Below are 26,423 nucleotides of genomic sequence, written 5' to 3'. Positions count from 1 at the left end.
CTATTCATGGAGAAATAAGGTGGAAGCATTATCTGACAACTGAAGATAGAAAACAATTAAGGCTGCCGAAAAAAGCGCAACTTGAAGGTTGAATGGTATGGATTGCAAGGCTTTTCACAAAAATCTATGTGTTTCTTCTCTTGTCAAGACAAGAGCTGGCTCATTTCCCAAGCTTTGCAAAGCTATCCATGAGCTCTCTAGAGAACAGCAAATAAATATCACTGTCTCTCCTGCACTGTGAAGAAAAAGCCATCTCTGCTGATTACCATTGATGTGTGAATCAGTTCTGGGGGGAGATGTTCATGTTCTATCTCAGGTAACTAAACTTAAAGAGAATAAGTCTTACAATTCTGAGTCAATGTAAAAGTGTTATTCTTTTTTATTTATTGTGAATTTTTATGGTTTCACTGTTATTAGGAGTGAACAGAGATGTGAGTAATCTACAATAGCAGAGGCATGGGGAAAAGCACTAAGAATTTGACTCTGGAATACTTTAGGTGATGTGTGCTGCAAGAGACTGTTTTTATGTGTGCATGTGTCTTTCTAAATATCTTCTGAGTAGACGAATATCATTAAGCTGAGTGTGTGTACTATCTCAGCCTAAATTAAGTGGAGGGACAATCATCTAAAAATGAAATGTTGATAAAGCACAGAGATGCTCCAACTTCTTCCTTGCTCTGGAACACCTGGTTCTTCTAAGTAGTTCCTATAAATACTTCCAACAGCAACCAAAAGAAAACCGAAAGGGATCTGTGGTAGGACCAAGCAAAGAACACTCCTTGTGGTGCATTAGTTGAATGATTTCTGGAAGGCTGAATCCAGGTAAGAGTCTGGAAGCACTTAGACATGAGTGAGATACCTCCTGGCCTTGAGGTGCTCACAGTCCAGTGAGCAGAGTGACACTGTATGAAAAGGGATAAGATAAGATGTGTTTGAATTCAAGGGAAGCACTCAAAGTAGTACTTAGTCTAGGTGGGTCTGGAAAAGTTGACAGAGAAGCTGACTTCCCACCTGGCCTTTGAGGTATGACTAGGAATCTACACTTCGTCTGGGGGAATAGAACTTCTGGTCTCCTACACAGTCTAAAAAATTGGACTTTATTCCCTGAGTAGTGCCTAGTATAATGTCTGACACCTGGGAAGCAATCAATAAAAAAAAGTGTGGAAGGAAGTATGTAGGTTTCCTGGAAGTGTGGTTACAAAGTACCACAAATCAGGTGGCTTAAAACAACAGAATTTCTTTTCCCATAGTTCTGGAGTCTGGAAGTCGGAAAACAAGGTGTTAGCAGAGACATGAAGGAGGACCTGACCTTGCCTTTTTCAGCTTCTGATGCCCCTAGGCATTTCTTGGCTTGGGACAGCATCACTGCAATCTCTGCCACCATCTTTATGCTGCCATCTTACTTCTGTGTCCATGGGTTTCTGTCTTCTCTCCTTGTGTCCCTGTTTCCTCTTCTTATAAAGACACTGAATCATATTGGATTAGGGACCACTGTAATCAAGTATGACCTCATCTTAACTTGATTCCATCTTCGAAGACCCTACTTCCAAATAAGGTCACATTCACCCATACCAGGAATTAGGACTTCAACAAATCTTGTTGGGAACACAACTCAACCCACAACAGGAAGAATGAGTCATTCAACGTTTTGGTGCAGGAGGCTGAATCATATTTTAGAAGGTTAACTCAACAAATGCAGGGCAGAGGCTCTATGAGAGCAGTGGAGATTTGAAGGAAGAGTCAGGAATCTCAGGTAAGGAATTGTTGAAAGGAGACAGAGATGTTGAAAACTTCAAGTGGGGTGGTAGCCATGAAGACAGAGAAGAGAGGACTGTTAGCTCCATAAGTTAATCAACTGGTTAGATATGAGTAGGATTCAAGGTCATTCCCAGGTTTCTAGCTTAGGAGGCAGACTTGACGAGTAGTGGTACCATTAACAGCAACACAGAATATAAGGGTAGAAGGCTCTTCTCTGCAAAGGACATTGGTGCGTTCGGCCTTGTATGTATTGTAATGAAGGTATATCCAGTACACTCTCAGGGAATGGGTTAGTAGAGATAGTGCTGTCCACTAGCACTCTTTTTTATTTTTTAAGATTTTATTTATTTATTTGAGAGAGAGAGAGAGAGAGAGAGCATGAGCAGAGGGAGGGACAGAGGAAGAGGGACAAGCAGACTTGCTGCTGAGCAGGGAGCCCGACACAGGGCTCAATCCCAGGATCCTGGGATCATGACCTGAACTGAAGGCAGATGCTTAACTGATTGAGCCACCCATGCACCCCCACTAGTACTATTTACAGTGGAATTGTTCTGTATCTGTGCTGTCCAGTATAGTAGCCTCTGGCCACATGTCACTAGTAAGCTCCCAAAATGTGCCCCCACGGAGCTGAATTTTTAGTTTAATTTTAATAAATTTAATTTGCATAGTCACAGGTGACTAGGGCTATCATATTAAGTAACACTGGTCTGGCAGGTATTTGAATATATGTGTCTAATATTTGAAAGAGACACACAGCATGGTCCAGACTTGAAATTGAGTTTTGGGAGTCATTAGCTGAAGGGCAATTGCTGAAGCCATGTGAGGGCATAAACCATCTCCACCCCCCAATTCAAGGGAGGCCAGATGCTAACAGAGAAGAATAAAGAATGAAATCCTTGGGGAATATCAATATATAAGTGGTACACACAAAGGAGGGTGAGCAAACAACACATGAGAAGTAGAAAGGAAAAGCAGAAGAGAAAATGGTATTGTAAAAACCATGGGAGAATTTTAATGAGACAGCAGTTTCACCATGTCATATAAAACAGATTTTCCTTTGACAATAAGTGCAATGGCCATATTTTGTTTAGCAAGAGTTAAGTATACTGTATGCTGGAGACATGGATTTTTATTTTTATTTTCCCCTCTTTCAGCCCCACCAACATGAAAGACATCTCAAAGGTTTATGGAGGCAACAATATTCAAAAAAGATGGGACTATGGATACCAGAGAATCCAGAATAATGCCCCCTGAAAACATAGCCCCATAGCAGGAGGGCCCAGAATTTCTTCCCCATGAAGCCCTCCGTTGAGATTGTATAATTTTTGTCAGATGCCTCTACTGATAACAATACCAGTTTTCATAGCCTCTACCTAATTACTCTATAAAGTGAGTGGAATTACTTCCAGTTTACAAAAGAGGAGGCTTGTGGCTTATGAAGTTCCAGTTACTTGGCTTAGATGATGCAGATTGCACATAGTAGAGCAGAGACCAGAATGCAGATTCATCTGTCTTCAATGTTCTTTTTGACCTTAACAGTGTAAGACATTTACAAATGCTGTCATGATGTTTGCTGATGCCTCCTTACCACCTGTACTACTATTCACTTAATATCTTCAAAAGTAAATTCAAATTATTGTTTAAAAACCAAATACTTAAAAAAAAACCAAATACTTGAAAGACCAGTATGAATTGTTACAGATAATTTTTAAATAAAAATAAATTATGATGAAGAATAAAAAAATAAAAATATAATTAAATTAATGTTATTAAATACTGCTGCCTGTCAAAGATTTTGCATCTGAAACTTGCTTCCTTCTAATTAAAAAGGAAGACTAACAAATGTTTAAAGAGATTCTCAATACACGCCCAACCATAAGGAGAATATCTGCTCGCCTTTTGAAAAGGATAGCGTCTAATAGTGGTACTCTCTCAGGGATGAAGCATCCTATTTTCCATCAAAGAATAAATAGTATAAGGTCACCCTTTGCCATTTTACAGATAAGAAAAAAGGAAGGCTCTAAGATGTTGTCATTTCAACCTAGAAAAAAACCATAAGGAGGCTGATGAATTATAATCCTGGACTGTCCCATAGTTTCTGAGGCTACCTGTTATTTCTTATGGCATAACTTTCATAAAACATCCTTTTTAGATACTTATGTTGCTGACAAAATCAAACTGCACTATAGATTCCAAAGATGGCATTCTGTACACTTCATTGATTGTATTTGTGGTTTTTAGAACAGTGTGGCTTAAAAGCTTCTTTAGCAGTACGATTCTTCCCTTTAAGGAAAAAAAAAGGTCAAACAGAATCCATGCTGAGCTTGGTTTAGAGTCAAAAACTGAATACACCAGGGAACTGGTGTTCCAGCTAAATACAGAGCTGGGCATTTCACTAAACCAGATGCCCTTGTAGGAGAGGAGCCTCATCATCCTCCTCAAGACTTCGAGGATCAGTCACCATAGCTCTCTCCTTGTGGGGCTGGTCCACATGACAACAAGGCAGGTTTTTGTTCTTGGACAGAAGTGTTAGTCATAATCTGATCCTGGCGGGGCGAGGGGGGGGGGGGAGGAGGGGGGGCGGGTGCCACCTTCTGGACAACAATCCTAGCAAGAATCTTTGGGTCCCAGAGGTAACTTTCTCCAGGTAAAATGCAAGATCAGCCTTGTCTATATAAATTTCCACTTTATGCGACCAATACCTTAAATAAGTTCTAGGGTGTGTATATTATGTGAACCACATTAAAAGAAAATATTTTGAAATAAAACAAGAAGAAGAAGGATCCCTCAGATTGTATTTTTTTTTCACTGGCGAGGTTTTATAGATCTATTTTTTTAAGCTTGAGTTTAAGCTAAGAAAAGAAACCTTGCTTTTTATGGCAAGAGTTCTTGAGTAGAAAGACAGTTTATAATGGAAGGCATCTTGCAGAAAAGTTTTGGTAATCAGAGAGGGAAAATTCAGAGTAGCTTTGTAAATTTTGACTTTGAAAGGCCAGTATAATGTAAATATGACTTCCTATAGTGTAAACAGCAGTGGTTTGAAAATAAAAACTTGTGCAAAACAGGCAGCTATCTAGTTGGAAGAAAATGTGTCTAATAAGCATGGGTGTCTGAGATGCCTTGAATATTTTTGATAATGTACTATAATTACTAAAGATGTAAAATTTCCAGGACTTTTGAAGCCATGAAAAAACAAGTTTATTGGGTTTTTCTCCCCCCCAGAATAAGACAACTATACTTTTTGGTATTCTTTACATATTTAAAGTAACCTAAAGACATTAAACTTATTGTTCTCACATAAATTACATACTTGGAAATGTTTTAAATTATTAATGGAGCCACAAGTGCTTAAATTTTAAGGCATCCACCATCTCTTCATTTAATAAATAGATGAAAATATCAGTATAAAAAAGTGTAATTATTTCTTTGCCTTAGGATCTCCATTGTAGCAAATAAAGATTACACCATTTTGAAAAAATCCAAAAGGTTACCAAAAATATTATTTTTGTTTGTTTGTTTTTATTTTTTTAAATTTTATTTTGTTATGTTAGTCACCATACAATACATCATTAGTTTTTGATGTGGTGTTCCACGATTCATTGTTTTCGTAAAACACTCAAATGTTTTCCCACCACTGGGAGATTCTGTGTCATTGTCTTTACCTTGGGCTTCTGAAAACTGACTTCTGTTCCAGACTTAGACAAACTTTTCTATCCCTTACCATCCTGGATTTTGTGTGATTTGAGCACACTCTCAAAAAAGTCATTTTTCTCTCTCCCTAAAGGATACGAGAAAATAGAGAGGTCAGATTCTTTGTTGTAGAAGTATTTTAATGGGACTGTGGTATAGAAAGGAGGTGGGCTAGGAACATTTGCTTTATAATCTAGTCAAATGCAAAAGCTCCTCTCTTCCTAGACGCCACTGGGCACTCAAGCAGCAGTAATAATGTGTGTTAAATGAGCCAATGAAAGAATGAATCGTCACTTTCTTTTGTGCCTATAAATCTGTAATCCTAGAATGTGTAGCAGCCCAACCTACTGAATTTTAGTACCCAACGTCTGTCCCTGTGTATTCCTTGCAGTCCATTCTGTATATCTTCCCGTAGACATCAGTGCTGTGTGTTTTTCATTTTATTTCAATCTTTTGGTTATATCCACCTTCCCAATGTCATTACGAGATAACAGGCTACAAAATACACATCTCATTGCAAAAATACATGCTCATGTGTTTAAATTCTCCCATTTTGCTTTCATGACCCTTACATGTGTTCATCTCTTTCTTAGTCTTACATATTCATAATGGACAGCCTCTTCTCTAATTCTTTTATCTGTAATTAACCAGACATGTTCTTTTTGCAGATTTTATAATTTTTCCTCTTATAGCTTTGTCTGTCTGCCTATCCCTCCATTCAGCCTTCCATCCTACCACAAAGTAATTCATTGAGTCCACCTTTAGCCGATTTCATTATCAATTTATGTATTTTTTGAAAAAAGTTTGTCCAAAGAATGTCTTCAGGGAAAACAGTATTCTTGGTAAATTTAAAAAGCTACCTGCCTTGGAGGAGGTTGGGAAGATGGCAGAGTATGAGGACCCTAAGCTCACCTTGTCCCACAGATATAACTAGATAACACTCACATCAGTGCAAATAACCCAGAAAATGACCTGAAGGCTGGCAGAACAGACTCCACAACTGAAGTTAGAGAAGAGGACACACTGAAGAGGGTAGGAAGGGCAAATATGCAGTCAGAGATGCTGAAGGGAGCAAAAGGGACCATGGCCATCTGTTGGGGGGAGGGAGTCACAGGTGCACAGAAGGGAAAGAAACAGACTATCACACAGGGAAAACAAATCCCCATAACATCGGCTTTGAAAGCAAGAGGAGCCGAATTTTGAATTTTGTGAGTTCTTACAACCAGCAGGACTCAATGCCTGGAATTTTAAACATCAGCAAGTTCAGTTCTGGGAGAGCCTGGAGGGTGAGAGGAAGCTGAGTCTCCATCTTTTTTAAAGAGATAGCAAGACAAACAGCCCACAGAGATACAGGGTAGAAGCAGCAGTTTGCCCAGAGCCTGGGACATACAGGAAGGAGAGTAGTTTCCTCATTTTGGAGCATATCCTGGAGGGGCAGGGATCACTGAGGGAGTTCTCCAGGAACAAAGGAGCTGGCAGGTGCCATTTCCTTCCTCTGCCCCCCAGCATAAACACACAGCCACCTGTGGGAACCAGTGGCACTGACATTCACTACCTAATGTGTTTACACCAAGCCCCGCCCCACAGTGCTTCCTTGGTTCCACCCTTTCCAGTCTTGCTTGCCTCAGTACCAGAGCTGTGGGCGCCTTTACCCAGAAGACCGGCACAAACCCTGCCAACACTGTGTCTCCAGACTGACACGATCTGCCGAGCCTGAGTCCCAGTGGCCGAGGGTCTCATTTCCCAAGCAGACTGGCATGCATTTTTGTAAGACTGTGCTCCTCCACCAACCCCACCCCATCCCACCCCCCACCCCTGGCCAGGGACCAAACCCTGCTCACAACAGGAAAAGACAGCCTCCGTGGACTACTGGACCTAAGGGAAAAAAAGGCAGGATACAACAGCCAAGCACACACAGCACCCATAGGAGACACCCCCTGAAGCACCAGGTTCTGGTGCACAGAGGATCTTGCATGGCAGGGCACTCCAGGACCTCTTCTTCAAAAGACCACTACTTTCAACAGCAGGAGATGTAGCTGACTTTTCTAACACACAAAAACAGACATAGAGAGTTAAACAAAATCAGGAGACAGAAGAGAATGTCCCAAATAAAAGAACAGGATGAAACCACAGCAAGAGACCTAAGTGAAACAGTGATAAGTAACATGCTTGATGGAGAATTTAAAGTAATGATCATAAAGATACTTGAGAAAAGAGTGGAGGAGATCAGTGAGATCTTTAATAAAGAAACAAAAAAAGAACCAATCAGAGATGAAGAACACGATAATGAAATTTAAAATACACTTGAGGGAATAAATAGCAGACCAGAAGAAGACGAATGAATTAGTGACCTAGAAGACAGAATAATGGAAAGTAATCAAGCTGAGCAGGTGAGAGAAGAAAAAGTACACAAAATGAGAATAGATTTAGGGAACTTAGTGACTCCATAATAACATTCACATTATAAGGATCCCAGAAGAAGAAGAGAGAAAAGGGAGCAGAAAATTTATTTGAAGAAATAATAGCTGAAAACTTCTCTAATATGGGGAAGGAAACAGATATCCAGATCCAGGAGACACAGAAATCCCCTAACAAAATCAACCCAAGGAGGTCCATCCCAAGACACATTATAATTAAAATGGCAAAAAGTAGTAATACAGGGAGAATTTTAAAAGCAGCAAGAAAAAAGAAGACAGTTGCAAACAAGGAAAACCCCATAAGGCTATGAGCGGAATTTTCAGCAGAAACTTTGCAGGCCAGAAAGGAGTTGCCTGATATACTCAAAGTGCTAACAGGAAAATATCTGCAGCCAAGAATACTGTATCCAGCAAGGCTATCATTCCGAATAGGAGAGAGAGTTTCTCAGAGAAACAAAAGCTAAAGGAGTTCATGATCATTAAACCAGCCCTACAAAAAAAGGCTAAAGGAGACTCTTTGAGTGAAAAGGAAAGACCATAAGTAAGAGTAAGAAAAGTAGGAAACTCAAAAAAGCAGTAAAAATAAGTATATCTGTAAAAATCAGCCAAGAAATTCACAGAATAAAAGGGTGTAAAATATGACACCATATACCTAAAATGGGGGGGGGGGGAGAGGGAGTAAAGAATGGGTTCAAACTTAAGTGACCATCAACTTAATATAGACTGCTATATGCAGAAGATGTTATATACAAACCTGATGGTAATCACAAATCAAAAACCGGTAATAGATATGCAAAAAATAAAGAGAAAGGCATCCAAGTAGATCACTAAAGAAAGCCAGCAAGCCATGAAAGACAGCAAGATAAGAAAGAATCAGAGCAGAACTACAGAAACCACAAACAAGTACCAAATGGCAATAAATACATATCTATCAATAATTACTTTGAATGTAAATGGACTAAACACTCCAAACAAAAGATTAAAAAAAAAAAAAAGACCCATCTATATGCTGCCTGCAAGAGACTCATTTCACACCTAAAGACACATGCAGATTGAAAGTGAGGGGATAGGGAAACATTTATCATGTAAACGGATGTGAAAAGAAGCAATACTTATATCGGACAAAATAGACTTTAAAACAAAGACTGTGACAAGAGACAAAGAAGGACACTATGATAATAAAGGAGACAATCTAACAAGAAGATAAAACAGTTGTAAATACTCATGCATCCAACAGCTCCCTGGAGTGCCTTTATATAAGGGCAGTAATCCCAATTATGAGGGTTCTACTCTCATGACCTAATCACCTCCCAAAGGCCCCACCTCCTCCTACTATCACCTTCGGGGTTAGGATTTCCACATGAACTTGAGAGGGATACAAACATTTAGACCATTGCATTACTCATTGCCCTTTATTACCAATTTAATCATCAGGTGCTATTTATTCAATGATGACAAATCATACCCTTTCAAAAAGTCTCTGAGGGTTCCTGACCTGAATAACTAGGAAGGATCCAGAGAACCCTAGTATACATTCTGGCAAAAAAGACACCCAGCTTTCCTGGTGGAAGTCCCCAGGCTCCCCTGCTTGTCTCTTTGCGTGGGTGAGCAGTGCCTGGCAATCATGAATTACTCCTGAGAACTCTGCTGCTAAGCTCTAGAAAAAGGCAGAAAAGAGAGCTATTACTTGCTCCTGAATCCTCTCCAGTACAGAATGTTCCTCACAGATGTGTGAGGCTGCCATCTCTTTCTGAGTGTGAATTCCGTTACCACTCGGGTATGATTATTGGCAAAGAAAAAAACGGAACGTGTTGCAAACAGCACAGCAGCTCTGGTCAATCTGGATGCATTCCCATCCTCTCTGTCAGTGCAGGGAGCATGAAAGAGCAAAGAAAAGTGAATCGGTTATAGATGCAAGTTTAGGAATCCTCGATTCCCTACCACAAGCATGTTCATCCCACAGGGGCATAACTCAAGATGTGCAGGTCTCCGCAGAGCACTGTGGAGTGTCTTCTCTTTCAAGATGAATAGAACGTAGGCAGGCAGGAGAGAGAGAGATTTCAGAGCCCTCACAGCCAGGAAAATGTCAGAGCTGAAAGTCTAAGATTGCCCTCCCCTCCTGGCCCCAAATTAGCTGTTCACCTGCCTAAGAAAAATGCTAACTTTGGAGGCAGTTCTCAGAGTTCACATCATGATGAAGGTTAGTACCACGGTAGCTTGGATGGCAGTTTTGAAATCCCTAATTTGCATGTAGTGTTTTCCTTAAAGATTTACTATATATTTACAAAAGAGAGATGTACACATTTCTTTTCTTATGAATGATTTAAAACGCAGTATGTATACCACTTGGGATGGAGAAGTACATGCCAAGCTAGAAATGATTGTTTTTTAAACATTATAAGTACTTCTTCTCAATTCAAGAACTTCATATGCACCGACTATGCACCATAAACTGTGCCAGGTATTGCCAGGATACAAATAAGAAAATGATTTAATCCTTGTCTCAAAGGAGTTTTTAATGTAATGAAGGTATATTCGTCATCTGTTGCCACAGTAATGCTGTGTAACAAATCACAGCAACCTCAGCGTTCTAGCTCACACATCTGTGGTTCACCTGGGCATCGGGTGACCCCCGCTGGGCTTGGCTGAGCTTGGCTCGAAGCTGCAGGTTTCAGCCAGTTCTGTATTCTCCATGGGCCTCTCAGCACCCTAAGATCAGTGGACTAGCCAGGCATGTTCTTCTCATTGGGCACATCACATGTCCTAATATTCACTGGCCAAAGCAAGTCACATAGCCAAGCCCAACATCACCAGACGGAACAAATCTACTGTCCCTTGGAGGAACCACGGAGTCACCTGGCAAAGATACGTGGATATAGGGAGAGATGCAAAATTGAGAAAAATAATACAGTCAAGCACATTAGGGAAAGATAAATTCACAACTGCCTAATAACAAAGGATGGGGATTTCAACAGGGAAGTGATTGATTATATCTCAAAGACAAGAAAATGTTCTTAGAGGAGGTGGCATTTGCACTTAGTGTTTGTATTTTCAAGAGCAGACAAGGTGGGGGTGGGAAACAGGTGAGGGGGGCAAAACTGTAATTCAAAGATGATCCATGAGCAAAGTCACAGACATGTGTAGGACATTTTCGGTGTTAGGTTATAAAGAAGTAAATTGAAAGAAAACATTGTAACAGTAGAACAAGTATACCAGTAGGAAAACTACAAATAGACACTCAGTGGAGACCCCAGTGTCAGAAGTTCTTGTGTTGTATGTTTTTACTGGAAGTTTTTTGGGAAAAAAAAAAAAATGAGTGTTTGAAAATTCCCAAAGTATGAAATGTGGAAAAGCACACAAGGATAGAATTTTTGTTTAAGTCTTTAGAGCTGTAATTAAAGCTGGAAATGACTTAGAAATCATCTAGTCCAGCTCACTTACTTCTTTTTTCACAGATAAAGAAACTTGTGTTTTGGAGATAAATTCTCTCTCTCCCTCTCTCTCTCTTTCTCTATGTGTGTGTGTGAAAAATATAAACATATTTAGAGAGAGAGAATAAATGTCATCTTAAATAAGTCCATCCATCTATGTATGTAAAGTACACAATAAGTATCTTTATATAGAAAATAAATTATTTCATATAGATATCAAGGGGGGGTATGAAATGAGCAGACTTCTTAAAGTGGCATCCTAGAGAATTCTTAATCCCTCATAAATTTAAAAACCACTTGTATCCTCATTAAGTGGTCTTTCTGGTTTCAAGGAATAGATGGGAGTCACGTCACTGAAATGCAAAGGGCAGACTTGTTAAGAAAGAGGAAAAATACATATTGCCACAGATATTCAAGGCCTGGAAACACCACCTGAAGTGCCCAGTCTAATGGCCGAAGTGGGGTGGCTCCCCAGACCCCAGACTGCAGTCGGAGTTTGGGATACAGTTATCACAAGATGGGGGACTGGACACTAGGGGGCAGGCCAGGGCAAAGACTGCAAACACTATGTCCATCTGCCAGTCTTCCTCTCTTCCAAAACTCATTCCTTCGTTGGTAAGTGGAAGGTCATTACCTGCCTACCCAAAATGTAATTAGAAAAGGAAAAGAGTTTGTGTTCACAATATGTGAGATTTTCTCCAGAACAGAGATAATGAAACTTTGAAGTTGTGCCCTTTAGATGATCACCATTAATGGAGATCAGAAGTCAGCCAGCTGTGGCCTGCAGGTCAAATCCAGCTGGTCTGTTTTTATAGAAAGAGTTTTATGGAAACAGCCACCCCTGTTCGTTTACCTATTGTTTAGGGCAGCTATTGCACTACAATGCCAGGGTGGATTAATGGCAGCGGAGACAGGGCCCATGTGGCCTGCAGTGCCTCAAACATTCCCCATCAGGCCCTTCACAGAGAGGGTTGCCCACCCCTCCTGCAGATAGAGGACTATTCCTGGAATGGGCGAAATTTGCATGTGCATCTGCTTCCCGTGATGGATTCAGCGGGGGGTCTGCCCAGGAGGCATATCGGTGGACTGAGTGTCACCGGTTTGCCTCCTTCCCGGGGCTCCGCTATGGGCCATCCTTTTAACCCTTTGCTCTCTGTCCTTTGCCAGACTCCGACCTGAGCATGCGCACACTGAGCACGCCCAGCCCAGCCCTGATATGTCCGCCGAACCTGCCCGGATTTCAGAATGGAAGGGGCTCGTCCACCTCCTCGTCGTCCATCACCGGGGAGACGGTGGCCATGGTCCACTCGCCGCCCCCGACCCGCCTCACCCACCCGCTCATCCGGCTGGCCTCCAGACCGCAGAAGGAGCAGGCCAGCATCGAGCGCCTCCCGGACCAGTCCATGGTGCAGATCTTCTCCTTCCTGCCCACCAACCAGCTGTGCCGCTGCGCCCGCGTGTGCCGCCGCTGGTACAACCTGGCCTGGGACCCGCGGCTCTGGAGGACTATCCGCCTGACGGGCGAGACCATCAACGTGGACCGCGCCCTCAAGGTGCTGACCCGCAGACTCTGTCAGGACACGCCCAACGTCTGTCTCATGCTGGAAACCGTAACTGTCAGTGGCTGCAGGCGGCTCACGGACCGAGGGCTTTACACCATTGCCCAGTGCTGCCCCGAACTGAGGCGACTGGAGGTCTCGGGCTGTTACAATATCTCCAACGAGGCGGTCTTCGACGTGGTGTCCCTCTGCCCCAACCTGGAGCACCTGGACGTGTCAGGTAAATGGCGGCTGACCCCCCCCCTCAGCCCCCCATCCACGGGGCCTTCTGGTGCACCCTCCCAAAGCAGTAGAGGACATTGCCCCCCACCCCAAAAAGGTCCCCTCCCTGATAGCCATTAGAGATGGAGGGTGGGTGGTAAGGACGCTGACTCTTCCAGAGAGACTGTCTCTATGTAATCACGACCCCAGAGGCCAGACGTATCCCTTTCATCACACAAGGCCCACTCCTTAAAAGGCACTCGAGTCCCCTTTTTGTCTGGCCGTTAAGGTAATGTGACTTTTAAACCCGTCCTCCCTCCCCACAGCTGTCACTGAATTTCAGAGCAACCATAGAGAATGGGAACCAAATATCTAACCCAAGGACAAGTAGTTTAGACGCCGCCCTTTATGTCCATTCGCTATTATTTCATGGAGCCCAAAAGCTGTGTCTAAGCTGATTCTGTGCTTTGGGCCGTGCTCACGATTGCTTGCCATTTTGCAGACCCTGGGGAAAATCCATCATGGCCAAGTGTCTCCTTATATTTCACCCCCACTGTCCTTACCCTTGGGTTGATTTTGGATCTTTTCTTTCTTTTAAGCAAAATTCTCAATTACATAGTGCAAGGATAAGGCCCATCAAGTGGAGCCTTTAGATCTTTTTTGAATTGAGGGAAATCCCAGCATGGTTGCTTTGCTTGAAAACCTCTCTCAGGCAGGAAGAATTAAAACCCAGACTCACACTTCGGCGCCAGACGTGGATCCAGCCGGACTAACAGCCTTTCTTTATCTCATCCACTGCCCAGTCAAAGGACCAACATTGGAGAGGCTGAAATGTGTAAGATGCATCAGGGAGTTAAAGGAACAGCATGAGCCACAACCTCAGGGATGGTCAGGGAGGGGTCAAGAAGTAAAAACCACTATGACAGGCAAATAAACAGAATTTGGGATTTACAAGCATCTGAGGTAAATAATACCCTCCAACAAAATCTGAAGTCAAAGTCTGCTCTCTGAGCTTGCTCTCTCTTTCAAAAGCCGACATCTGAAAATATTTCAGATGACAGTCAATTATTTTTCACAGATTCTTTCCCTCGCTGGAAAGCAATTCGTTTCTCCACCCCCTTCCGCTGGCTTCGGGACAAAACCATAGTAACCGTAGTTTCAGTTAGTCATGAGCAGCTGCTGGCCTAAAGAGGCAGGAAACAAAGAGGTTTTCTTACATTTTTCCTCCAAGGAATTCTGGAAACAGAAAGCATTGTGATGTGGTAGAGACTGGTTTCAAAACTTTGTGATTTGGGACAGTTCACAGCTTTCTCTAGATGTGTTTCCTCTTCAGTTTAAAAAAAAAAAAAGGCAAGGAATTGGCTTCTTTAACATTCTAAGACTCTGAGCATCGTGGGCCTATTTTTTAGACACCTCATTTCTTTGTCTTTTCAAAAATCAGATTAGAGAACGACTTGTTCTTGGAGTCCCTATCTTTGTTAAAGGAGCTCCCTGAGCACCCTCGGGACACGCTGCAAGTACTGTGACCTTTTCTGTTGGGGTCCTTTTGAAATTCAGAAATGTAGGAACTACTTTGGGAATGGAAATTCCTGGGCTTCTAGCCTGAGTGAGTGGATGGGCCTAGGCCCCTTTGACTAACCATTCTGTAAGCCTGATGCCCTTCCTCTATATCCCCCTAATCTGCAGAGCCTAATATATTTGTGGTTTTCTCGCACGCCTCTCAGTGACCCGCTGTGACCTATGTAGACACTATGTACACAAGGGAATCTCTAACTCACCCAGTTAAGAGCACAGGATTCCAGCTATGGGGGGGAAGGGGGCGGGGTTTTCCAAATGGTGCACTCCAGTCCTGAGAGAATCTGGAAACCTTAGGCTGATACTGGGAGAAGCCAGAGGGCTGCCAGAGGTGATTTCACCGCTGCCTTATTCCCCTTGGTTTTCGAGCTGGCCTTCTCACTGGCAGGAACCTCGACTTTGGAGGATTCATCGCTGTTCTAGAGCTTAATTACCCCAGAGGATGTGAGACTCTCTAGTCCCTGATACACTCACCTTGAAAGCTGTCTTTTCAAGTCATTGAAACTTACTATAACTAGCTGTAGGCTTTTGTCATTGTCACGTATTACCTTTTATTAATATTTAGTCCAGGTTCTTCAAAGAAACAGAACAGTGTGTGTGTGTGTGTGTGTGTGTGTGTGTGTGTGTGTGTGTGTGTGTGTGTGTTTACCTGTAAAGAGACTGATCTGCCATCTGCAAGCTGGAAACCCAGGGAAACCTGGCAGTACAGTTCAGTCCAAGTCCAAAGGCCTGAGAACCAAAGGTGCTGATGGTGTAAGTCTCATTCGAAGGCAGGAGAAGACCAATGCATCAGTTCAAACAGTCAAACAGAGAACAAATTCTCCATTCCTCCATCTTTTGGTCTAGTCAGGCCCTCATCTGATTGAACGATGCCCATCCACATTGGGGAGGGCAGTCTGCTTTACTGGATCCACTGATTCAGATGTTAATCTGGCCCAGAAACAGGCTCGCAGGTACCCCCAGAAATGTTAGCCATATGTCTTGGCACCTCGTCATCGACTCAAGTTGACATATAAAATTAACTATCAAATTAATAATGTCTTGAAACATCGATGAAACACGGTAAAGCCGGCCAGTTTTCAAAGTATAATATATTGTAATTATTGCAAATGAAATTGCCTCAAAGGGTCCTCTTACAACGAGACACCTGGAGTTCAATAATGAGAGGAGGTGGTAAGGAAGAACATTTTTGCGAAAGCAGAACCAAATCTGGAATTAAGTGGAAGACACCCCACAGATATGTTCAACCTAGATTGTTCATTTCCTATTGAGGAGTATCCGTACTCCTTACCCTGAGTATTAGGGCAGGCCCCATAATCTGATCCTAATGGACCATTCCTATCTCAGTTCCCATTAAATGCTTTCAGATACTTTGCATTCTACCCTGTGGCCACTCCTCACAACCCCTCTGCCACCATGCTCTCTTGGGTCTCATATTTGCTCATGCTATCACCTTACTGCCTAATCTCCACATTAGGTAACCAAAATGCTTCGCTCAAGAATCCTCTTACAGATACTCACCACTTCCAAGACTCCTGATTCCTCAGTATCTAAGTGTTCACTTCATGCTGGCACATCTACAGTAAATCCCTCATGCAGTTCATCAATTGCATGCTATAGCCTGGTCATTTCTTACCTCCTCTCCTGTAATTGAAGGCTTGCATCAGAAAACCTTCCCTAGTCTGGCTGTATGAGTCTCATAATCTCACTGAGTCTGAGATGCCTCATCTTTAAAAAAATGAAGGTTTAATGGGATGATTTCTAAGGTGCTCTGCGTCTCTGTAATGTATGAATGCATGAACTAACCACAGATACTACCTACTGGGCCATGGACCAATTTATTTTCTTTTCAGTCCAAACTTAACAAATCTGTAAGAATTAAGGCTGAGGCTCAAATTAAAATTACTGATCTAAAATAATACAAGCAGATCAAAAGAGCATCTTTACCAAAACAGAGCTTAACCAATACTGCATTAAACTGGGGACTCGGTTTCAAAAACAAGGCACATGTTTCCCTGAATCAAATATAATATCCTTCCTGGAGTGAATCAGATTTTAGTAGATATTAAAAAAAAAAAATAAGAAACTGAAACTAAGCATTTAGGGACAAAGGTTGTCATCTGATCTTGAAAAACAAAGTGCCTTCACAGGCATCCCAGATAGGCTGCCACTACTGTGGACATATAAATTCGGTATAAGCAGGACTATAGTCACTCTAAAAAAAAAAAAGAAATTCAAAACAAAGGAATATTTCAAAGCTGAGGGTGAGGGTTACCAACCACCTTCTGCAAAACCATGAAGGCTACTGGATAGAACAGAGTGGACAGCCTCTGATGAGTCACATCTTTGTTCTCCAGCATTGGATTGTATGCTTTACTCTTTCCTGAAATTCTTTGACCTGGTAGCACTTGGCTTTTGAACCTCATTATTCCCAGGACCTGAATTTTATAAGACTTTCCTGGGCAGCCTGCCAGGAGGTGGGAGGACCATCCCCATTAGCACGATTCTGTCGCCACTTGGGAGCCTTGGCTATTGCTTGAGCAGCCAGGGCACAGAGGTGCCTGAGGTGAAGCACCTGGCTTTGGAACTGCAAGAAGGATTCGGGAAAAGCACAGAGAAAATGAGAAAATGAAAAATACAGATACAGTTTATGTAGTGGGATGATATATATATGTATGTATATATATAAAAAATATATTGACATATTATTTATATTTATATACTAAAAATATGCTGTACATATATTATGTAATATCAGATGAACTGAAATATACACTGAATGAGTGTTTCATATATAATTATATGTAATATGTAATGTATATAATGTATCATGTATACACACATTCATAGGGGAAGAGTGGCTAGAAACAGTGTTTAGAGAGATAGCTAAAGATATCTTCCAATCATCTGAAAAAGGATAGAGTATTAAAGGGGTTCTAGATCTCAACAAACACAAAATCTTCCTAAGCATTCATTTCCTTATCAGTAAAATGGATTAAAAATCAGGTGAGGAAATGTTTATAAAAGCATTCTGTAAACTTCATAATTCAATACAAATAAAAGGCATTATAATTAAGTATAAAACAGACAATTGTTTTATAGTATAAATGTATATCAGCCATGGCCAAAGTCCTGAGGACATTTAAATGTTGGAATTTACATTATCCGGAGTGGGGCAAAATTAGCCCTAGATCAAGGTCCACAAATAGTTCCTAGAGGCTTATATAGGCTTTATGGGCCAGAAGGTGAAATCATATATATTTTGCAGGTACTTACATAAAGAGAGAAAACTTCTCCCTCCACCCCGCCACCGTGTGACTGGGGTGGGCCTCCCGTGTGCTGGGCATGGTTTCTGCCTAATTGCCATCTGCTGGAGACATTTTTGGTATGAGAGCACTGGCCTGAGTGGAAAAGGTCTGGTTAATGTGTGGGAAGAGGAGGATGGTGTTACGGACTGAATGTCTGTGTCTCCCCCAAATCCCTATGTTGGAACCCTAGCCATCAGTGTGATGCTATTAGGAGGTGCGGCCTTTGGGAAGTCAGTAGGTTTAGGTGAGGTCATGAAAGGGTGGAGCCCCTATGATGGTATTAGTGCCTTTATAAGAGAAACCAGAGACTTTGCTCTCCTTCTCTCCACCATGTGGGAATACAGTAAGGAGGCAGCTGTCTGCAAGAGGGGTTCTCACCAGAAACCAGGCGATGAATTGGCTGGCAGCCTTGATCTTGAACTTCTCAGCCTCTAAGCTGTGAGAAATAAATGTGTGTTGTTTAAAAATAAATGAAATGAATTATCCTATCTGATCTTACAGAAGACTATTCACTATAATTCACTAGTTTGTTCATTCAGCAGATGTTTAGTGAGCACCAGCTATGAACCAAGGATGAGGGATACAGCAGTGAACAGCCCAGAATCCCTTTCCTCAGGACCTTACCTTCCAGAGTGAGGACAGCAAATACTTAAGTGAACAAATAAATGTTATCATGCCACAAAGTGGTAAAGAGTGCTGAGAAGAAATGGGAGTCAAGCAGGGGACACTGGCTCATACAGGGTGATTGGGAAGAATTGTCCAATAAGCTGACGTGTGCTCAGAGACCTCAAAAAGTAGGGATGGCCCACGGGGCTGCCCGGGGAATCCCTGTCCCATGCACAGACATTGAGGCAGGAGGGCAGCTCAGCTGTCTGGGAACCAGCCAGGAGGCCAGTGGGGTCAGAGGAGTGGGGTAAGAGATGAAGTCAAAGAGAGAGGGATACAGGCCCTCGGGGGACCCTTAGACTTTAGGGGGTGGCATCCAAAGACTTTGAGCAAAGTGATATGATTGGAGTTCTGTTTTCCAGAATCTCTCCGGCAGCTCTGAGAACAGACAGTTGGGAGTAAGGGCAGGACAGGGAAACTGGTTGAGGGGCTGGAGCAGTCATCCATATGACACAGTTATTCTTCCCTGACCAAAAAGGATTGAAGTGAGTCTCCAGGTGGCCAGTGGTTAGATTAATAATTACGTATCTTTCCCCTGGAGTTTTCCAAGTACCTCTGTACCCATTATTTCATTGCATCCTCATGATACCCCAACAGTACAGGCACCCCAGCTACTCATGCTCATTGCATAGACGAGAGCCTTGAGACAGAAGAGGTAAGCCTCCTGCCTGAGGCCCTAAAAAGTAGACCTGAACCAGGTGTGACTCCCAAATGCTCTTTCTGCCAAACCAAGGTCATGGCCAAGCCTTCTCCAGCATGATCTTACCTCTTTGACCACAGAGCTACAGGGCCGTTGCAGGAAGAGAATCAGCCCTTACCAAGCTTCCAGAACTATCTGGGCCAGGGCAAGATATTTACAACCATTGTCTCCTTTATTCTTCACAGCGACCTGTGGGGAACATGATCATCCCCGTTTTAAGACAAATGAAGAACTCAGAAGGATTGATTTGCCCCATGTCAGGCAACTAGTGATGGATGTGGAATTGGAGCTGCGGTGTTTCTGATTCAAAAGCCCAGATGAGCAGGGACAACCCATTCTTTCTCTCGTTCTCCGTAGGGGTCAAAGAGGGCAGGGGTAACATCGGGGGCCACGCTCGGGGGGGAGGGAGTTGTTCGAGAAGGAATCCTCAACGGCATCCCCCGGGCGAGGCACACACCATGCCCCACCCTACCCCCGGTTCTCGAAGGTCCTCTGAGCGTATGTTCTGTCTCTCTGTGTAGGGTGCTCCAAAGTGACCTGCATCAGCTTGACCCGGGAGGCCTCCATTAAACTGTCCCCCTTGCATGGCAAACAGATTTCCATCCGATACCTGGACATGACGGACTGCTTCGTGCTGGAGGACGAAGGGCTGCACACGATCGCGGCGCACTGCACGCAGCTGACCCACCTGTACCTGCGCCGCTGCGTGCGCCTCACCGACGAGGGCCTGCGCTATCTGATGATCTACTGCACCTCCATCAAGGAGCTGAGCGTCAGCGACTGCCGCTTTGTCAGCGACTTCGGCCTGCGGGAGATCGCCAAGCTGGAGGCGCGCCTGCGGTACCTCAGCATCGCCCACTGCGGCCGGGTCACCGACGTGGGCATCCGCTACGTGGCCAAGTACTGCAGCAAGCTGCGCTACCTCAACGCGAGGGGCTGCGAGGGCATCACGGACCACGGCGTGGAGTACCTCGCCAAGAACTGCACCAAACTCAAGTCCCTGGACATCGGCAAGTGCCCGCTGGTCTCCGACACGGGCCTCGAGTGCCTGGCCCTGAACTGCTTCAACCTCAAGCGGCTCAGCCTCAAGTCCTGCGAGAGCATCACGGGCCAGGGCCTGCAGATCGTGGCAGCCAACTGCTTCGACCTCCAGATGCTCAACGTGCAGGACTGCGAGGTGTCCGTGGAGGCCCTGCGGTTCGTGAAGCGCCACTGCAAGCGCTGCGTCATCGAGCACACCAACCCCGCCTTCTTCTGAAGGGGCCGCTCGGGCCGCCGCGCTGCACAGCCGCACGCGGACACGGCGGCGCGATTCCTAAAAGCAGCATCTGTAAGCGCCGACGCCCGCTCACCCGTAGCAGCCCTTGCTTCCTGGGAGGTTCTTAGGGATCTGGCTTTTCTTTTTCCTTAGTGCTCGTGGGCAACAGGGGTCAAGGAAAGGAAGGGAGAGCGGGGGGAGGGCGGGGAGGTGGTGCAAGTTGCTGTGCCGGTAAACTGGTTTTTTGGGTCAGGTCATCTGTAGGCAGTTTCTCTTTTCCCCAAAGAGGTACCTCAGAAAGCCGATGGCAGTGTGTTTAAGAACGCCTCTTTCTCTGTCTCTGTGCTCCTGGCGGCATCCCAGGCTTATGCGCGCGCACACACCCTGTCCCAACCGCTCCCCCGTAGCCCCTCCCTGGCCACCAGCAACCACACATCCAGGATAATGATGCTCCCCAGACCTCCTCCTTTTTAAACCGCTTGAGTGGCCTAAGCCGCACTCGGCAATCCCGCGCCCAAACAAATTCTTATTAAATAAATGTCCTAGCACGTGGTATATACAAAGCACTTCCAACCCTTTTCTAAAGATTCACTTCGGGCAAGCAGCACTGTGCAGGAGGAGACCTGCATTCTCCCCTCCCCGCCCCCAGCTCTGCCACAGACATAGCTGTGTGACCTTGGGCAAGTCACTTGACATCTCTGGGCTTCGGCTTCCCGCACTGAATCAGAGGCCATTCAGCTCGATGATCCGCTTCATACCCATTTAAGAATTGAGAGGACAGAGATTGTCCGTAAGGAGCAGCACCTTGGCCTACAGCATATGAGGCATCTATCTCTCCCAAGAGTATTGGTTTTGTGGGTGCTTTCAGGAGATTGGGAAGTGCCAGCATGAATGTCCCACATGTCCTTCAACTCTGATCTGAATGTCACCCCAACCCTGTTTCTTTTTGGTGCGTGAGTCCTTCGGGCACCTACTCCTGCCCCACTAGGTGGATGATTCCTGTGACAGGCGCTTCCTGCACCACCCGACCCCACACCATCTTACAGAGGCAGTGGATTTCCCACTCAGAGCACAGCCCACCGCCCCAGTCAAGTGGATCTTGCTGAGTGTTTTCAGATAGGAAGAAAGGCCCTCAAAAGTTTTCATTAACCGGGGAGGCCCAAGATAGCACATGTCTTCGAAGGGTGTGCTGTCCTTTCTTAGTGCACATGTGGTATGTAGCAGACACATCTACATCTGCCCTGCAGCTGGCAGGGGCAGACGTGTTGGTTCTTCTTCATTCGGATCACATTTCCACTTTTCTCATCTATTTATTTCTCTGTGCAGCCAGACTCCATCGCGTGAAGCCTGTTGGGCTTAAGTCCTAAGTGATTAGCGGCGCAGATTGCCACCTCGTGTGCCTTCTCCCATGGCTATCTGCATGTTCTCTGTCAGAGAGCACACAGCAGACTTTCAGGTGTTTAAAGACCATTCACTCAAAAATGTCAGGCAAATGGAAGAAGGAGCACATTGATCACACTGAAGCGCTGGCCCGCTAACCAGGCCCTTGGAATAGAACATTAAAATCCTTGCCAAGTATGCATTTTAAATGGCCCTGTTTGGATGGGAATCCATTTGCTAGCCTCACTTGCATGAAATCGGGATGCCAGAAGAAAGTCCACTGCTCATTTTCATGAAATTGATTTGCCTTTTATTAATAAACACATGACTTTTCCCACATTGTTCTCTGGCCACACCTCTCCTTCATCGCTCTTCAGTCATCCACTGCTTTCTCAAAGGGTCCACCCATCCAAACCCAGAACCTCTGTATCTCCAAGCCAAGTAGGTGGAATTGGTTGCAGATCAAGCTCACACACAACTCGACAACTGCACTCCCACTGTAGGCTCCCTGCATTTCTTTGTCTTATGTCGGGAAGGAGGAGATAGAGGGAGGTGGCCTTTGCCCAGGAGGTTTCTTTTCTTGCATCATATGACCTATGACCTCCTCCCCAGTCAACATCGTCAACAATTTAGTGCGCAATCATGACCTGTGTGCCACGGGGAAAATGAATTGCTTGGCTGGGGAGAGTGTCTAGTGATAGTCACAGTGTTTAGAGCCATGAAAGAGGCTGAAGGTAGCATTCCCATGCTCTGTGCCTTGTGACCACGTCTAACATTTCAGGAGTTGAGAGTCACAAGGATTGTCCCTAACCCTTGGCACCGGGGTCTTCCAAGTGTTTAATTTTCATACTTCCGTAATGAGAAGAGAGATCCAAAATGGCGCCCTGAACCAGAGAAGGGGTGTCCCATTACAAATACCTTTATCACCACCACTGGACCACATCGCCTAAACTGTCTCCCACACATGAGGCAAAGCTGACTTTCACACTCATTGCCCAGCACATGCTGCCTCTCCCAGTCTCTCCCTTTGCCCCAGTCTTCTCTTCAGCCACTCCGCTCACCCCTCTTGGGATATGAATCCATGGCGGCAGTCACTGGGGAAACAGCTCAGCAGATTTTTAGAGACCAAGCAAAAGGCCTCACTAGGAAATTTATGTTTTAAAACATTGCTTCCTTCCTGCCTCTGCGAAATTGAATGCTCATTGTTTGTTTGTTTTTTTATTTCTAATGATCAATCACTGCGTGCTGTATGACTCTAGAAAGCCTTAATTTACTACCACCAAGAAATAAAGCAATATGTTGGTAATCGGGTTAAGTCTCATTTAATAACGCTGGCCGGAGGAGCATGGTGTTCAGATGGGGACACTCAAGGGCGAGGAAGAAACTTACCCTCTGCTGACGTGGAGAGCAAGTCAGCAAGTCGGGTCAGTGCGGCTCTTGTGCCTTTAAAGTTGCATCCACGATTTTGTCGTTTCCCTTGGCTCGGTGACTTTGGCTGGAAATCAGCAGGCGAGTGAAAAATCATTACCGTCACAGTTTAGGTCAGGTCTTCAATTCCTTACTCTTGGAGCCAGATGTATTTTGGAATTTATAATTTTTTATATTTGAGGAAGTGAGCTGTGGTGTATTTTGTAATACCCCGGCAGAGTTTAGGGCGGCCCCCTTAGTCAAACACGTTAGATTTCTGCAGCCGTCGCTGCACACAGCCCTACTATATAAGATTATTACAGACTAAGTAGCCTTGCATCCATTCAGGTCAGGTTTTGTCACCAAATTAATTTGTGCCAAACATAATGAAAAAAACTTCTATTTCTTCAGAGCTCTCCAGATTGCAGAACTATGAATAAGTAACTGTGGACCTGAATACGTCCCCTGGCACGGGTCCAAATGCTGGAGTAATCGTCGAAATTATGCCATTGGTTGTTACCAATTTTTTAAAAGGTCTTAGAGCATTAAAACCTAGAAGGACAACACGGCAACTTGATCTAAAAGGAAAAATTATCATTCCGTTGGAAAAAAAGAAATGCCAAAGCTCTTCTCACCCCAAACTTTAGATCTGAGAAATCAATATGGCAGAAAGCAAGCACCGAGAGATGAATGGCACAATTCCTCTTTAGCAAGTAAAAAGGTTTTAAGAGATACTGATTTTAAATGTTTTTGTCCTCAACCTTCTTCACATCCTATGTCAGCTGCTTAATGACTGTCACATTAACCAATAGGACAATGTACTGCCTGGGAACATTCACTGGAGGTAGCCCCACGTAATCCTGGTCAAGATCCCAGAATAAGCTAGCAGGAAATAAAAGCATTTGTCCTTGAGGTTCATGACTTCTTAAATTGACATTTGTTCAGAATTTGAAAAAGTTTTCGAAAAATTTGCTACCCAAGAACATGCAACATGAAACGAAACAGATTGGGCCTTTTTAAGAGGAAAGGTAATACAATAAAACTGCTTCCCACGTCCCAGTTTTCACAAAGAAGTCCCCAAGAGTAGTGCATTTGTTCAATAGCTGGCAATCGTGATTCGTTAAGAAAGACGTTAATTTGAAGAAATGCTGAATCGACAGCAGGGGAGGGAGAGAGCATATTCAGAGACTTGGTGAACACTGCAGTGAAAATGTTCACACAGACAATCTGTCAGATGAAGTTGGTTTCCCTCTTGCATGCTGTTGGTCAAATGGTTTCTTCTTTTTGATCCGTTCACCAGCTGTGGTCCTCAGTGTGGCAGGAAGGTGAGGTGCAGGGTGAAGGGGCACACCTGTCCTCATCGGTCTGCAATGGAAGCTGATCCCATCACCAAGACCCCCCCCCAAAAACACAGCTCCAGTTGCCCAAAGAGCAACTCAGGCGGTTTCATGAAGATGACAGCCAGGTGGGCAGAGTTGTTCACCTGGGGGAAGGAATATTCTCCCAGACACTAAGATTGGGGACACCCCATCCAGGGATGTACTTCAAATGTGACTATTCCTCCCTTTTTCTCTGAGTGCACCATTATCTCCTAAAGCCACAGATCCATTTTTGTAGAGCATTTTTTTTCCCCCTTTAAGTCGCCAGATCTGCTAAAACCACATGGGATGAAAGAACATCTCCATTTGGGAGCTGGAGGCTGCTCAAACCCTGCCTGTCACCAGCACCATTGTGGCATCTCCAGCAGAGGTGTCTGCTGGAAATATTTGCAACAAGGATGCCGGTCTCCTGGACTACCCAGGAAGGCTACATGTAAGTTCTAAATTGTTGCTCAGGTGTTAACAACCAGCGTCATCCAGGTATCCGCGATGGCCGTGAAGATCATTTTAAAAAAATTTCCTTGACCTAAATATTTCCAAGTCTAGTCATTTCTATATTGCAGAATGTTTCTCTTTCTAGTCACTGAGCTACTGAATTTTACACTGATGAGATCAGTATGTCTGAACTCTATCCCAGCCCATGATGATCAACATATGATGGAGACTGGAAATTACAGTCATTCTTCATGAACAAAGGATGCCCAGGGAGTGCCAATCATTTTCCTCTGAGGGAGCAGACAATCCCCAGCAACCCTTTTCACAAAGGTTTATTGAGCAGGTACTGTGATAGGATCTGGGGGGATAAGAGAGAATATCCTTACCCTAAGTGGAACGTCAGATCCAATAACTATGAGATCATGGAATGAGTTACAGGATGGAGAGGGGGATGTAAAAAGCAGAGAGGCAAGATCCTTTCATTTATTCATCCAACAAGCATTTATTAAGAACCTAACATGTACCAGACACTGTGGGGGCACTGAGAATCTTTCCCTGGTCGAGTTTGCCCAAGAAGTAATTTTCATCATCGTCTGGAAAGAGGAATAAAACTTAGGGACTCCTGTCAGAGGAGAAGACCCGTGAGCTGGATTTTATAACTCAGACAGAGGGAGCATCACAAGCCATGGTGCACTTGAACATGCAAACAGCATACATAGAGCCCAGGCAGGAAGACAGTATTTGATAAGGTTAACGAAGTCATTTCTCTTTACCATAGGCTAACATCATCATAACATTAACTACACTAACGATGGGTTGACTTCGTCATTGCCTTGCAGTCGTCATATGGAAATAGCAAGTTCTGTTCCGCTCTAGTGTCATCCCACAGATTAGCTCCTGTGTACATTTACACACTCTTTCACACGCACATGCACACATACCATATCAAGAGTGGGAACATTCTGCAAAAAGAACACTGAAACGTAATTTCTTGGACAAATTCTGAGGAACCTCAAAGCAGCTTGACTGGCCTCCCAAACAGCATTCCTGATAGGCCTGCGAGCCTACAGTCACGATTTCTGCAGAATCTAGCACAGAGAGAGGACAGGAGTGCCCTCCCTCAGTTATCCTTGGATGCTTCAGCTAACATGGCTGCTCGGTGGAACAAGTCTAATTGTTACATGTTTATGATGAGAATGGTCGGAATAATTGCGGCTTCTCAATTTACCATGCCCCTTTGGCAAACCAGTCTGTGTCGG

At 44.1% G+C, this 26,423-nt stretch overlaps 1 protein-coding gene across 3 annotated transcripts in view; it reads left to right on the top strand.

Moving 5' to 3' along the window:
• The window catches only part of FBXL7 (F-box and leucine rich repeat protein 7), a 378,909-nt gene extending 355,662 nt beyond the window's left edge, over window positions 1-23,247 (top strand). For 2 of the 3 annotated variants that reach the window (XM_027606826.2, XM_027606828.2), the window contains 2 exons: window positions 12,464-13,075; window positions 19,901-23,247. In XM_027606826.2, the coding sequence (XP_027462627.1) occupies window positions 12,464-13,075; window positions 19,901-20,691 (1,403 nt within the window). In that variant the 3' untranslated portion in view covers window positions 20,692-23,247. Of the gene's footprint in view, window positions 1-12,463; window positions 13,076-19,826 lie in introns of all 3 variants that reach the window. The other variant, XM_027606827.2, reaches the window with a different exon arrangement.
• Window positions 23,248-26,423: the final 3,176 nt, after the last annotated feature.

The sequence above is a fragment of the Zalophus californianus genome, chromosome 5 (genome assembly GCF_009762305.2).
Source record: "Zalophus californianus isolate mZalCal1 chromosome 5, mZalCal1.pri.v2, whole genome shotgun sequence".
In the NCBI taxonomy this organism is placed as follows: Eukaryota; Metazoa; Chordata; class Mammalia; order Carnivora; family Otariidae; genus Zalophus; species Zalophus californianus.
The sequence above is the reverse complement of the archived record's forward strand: the minus strand, read 5'-3'. Positions and strand labels throughout refer to the sequence as shown.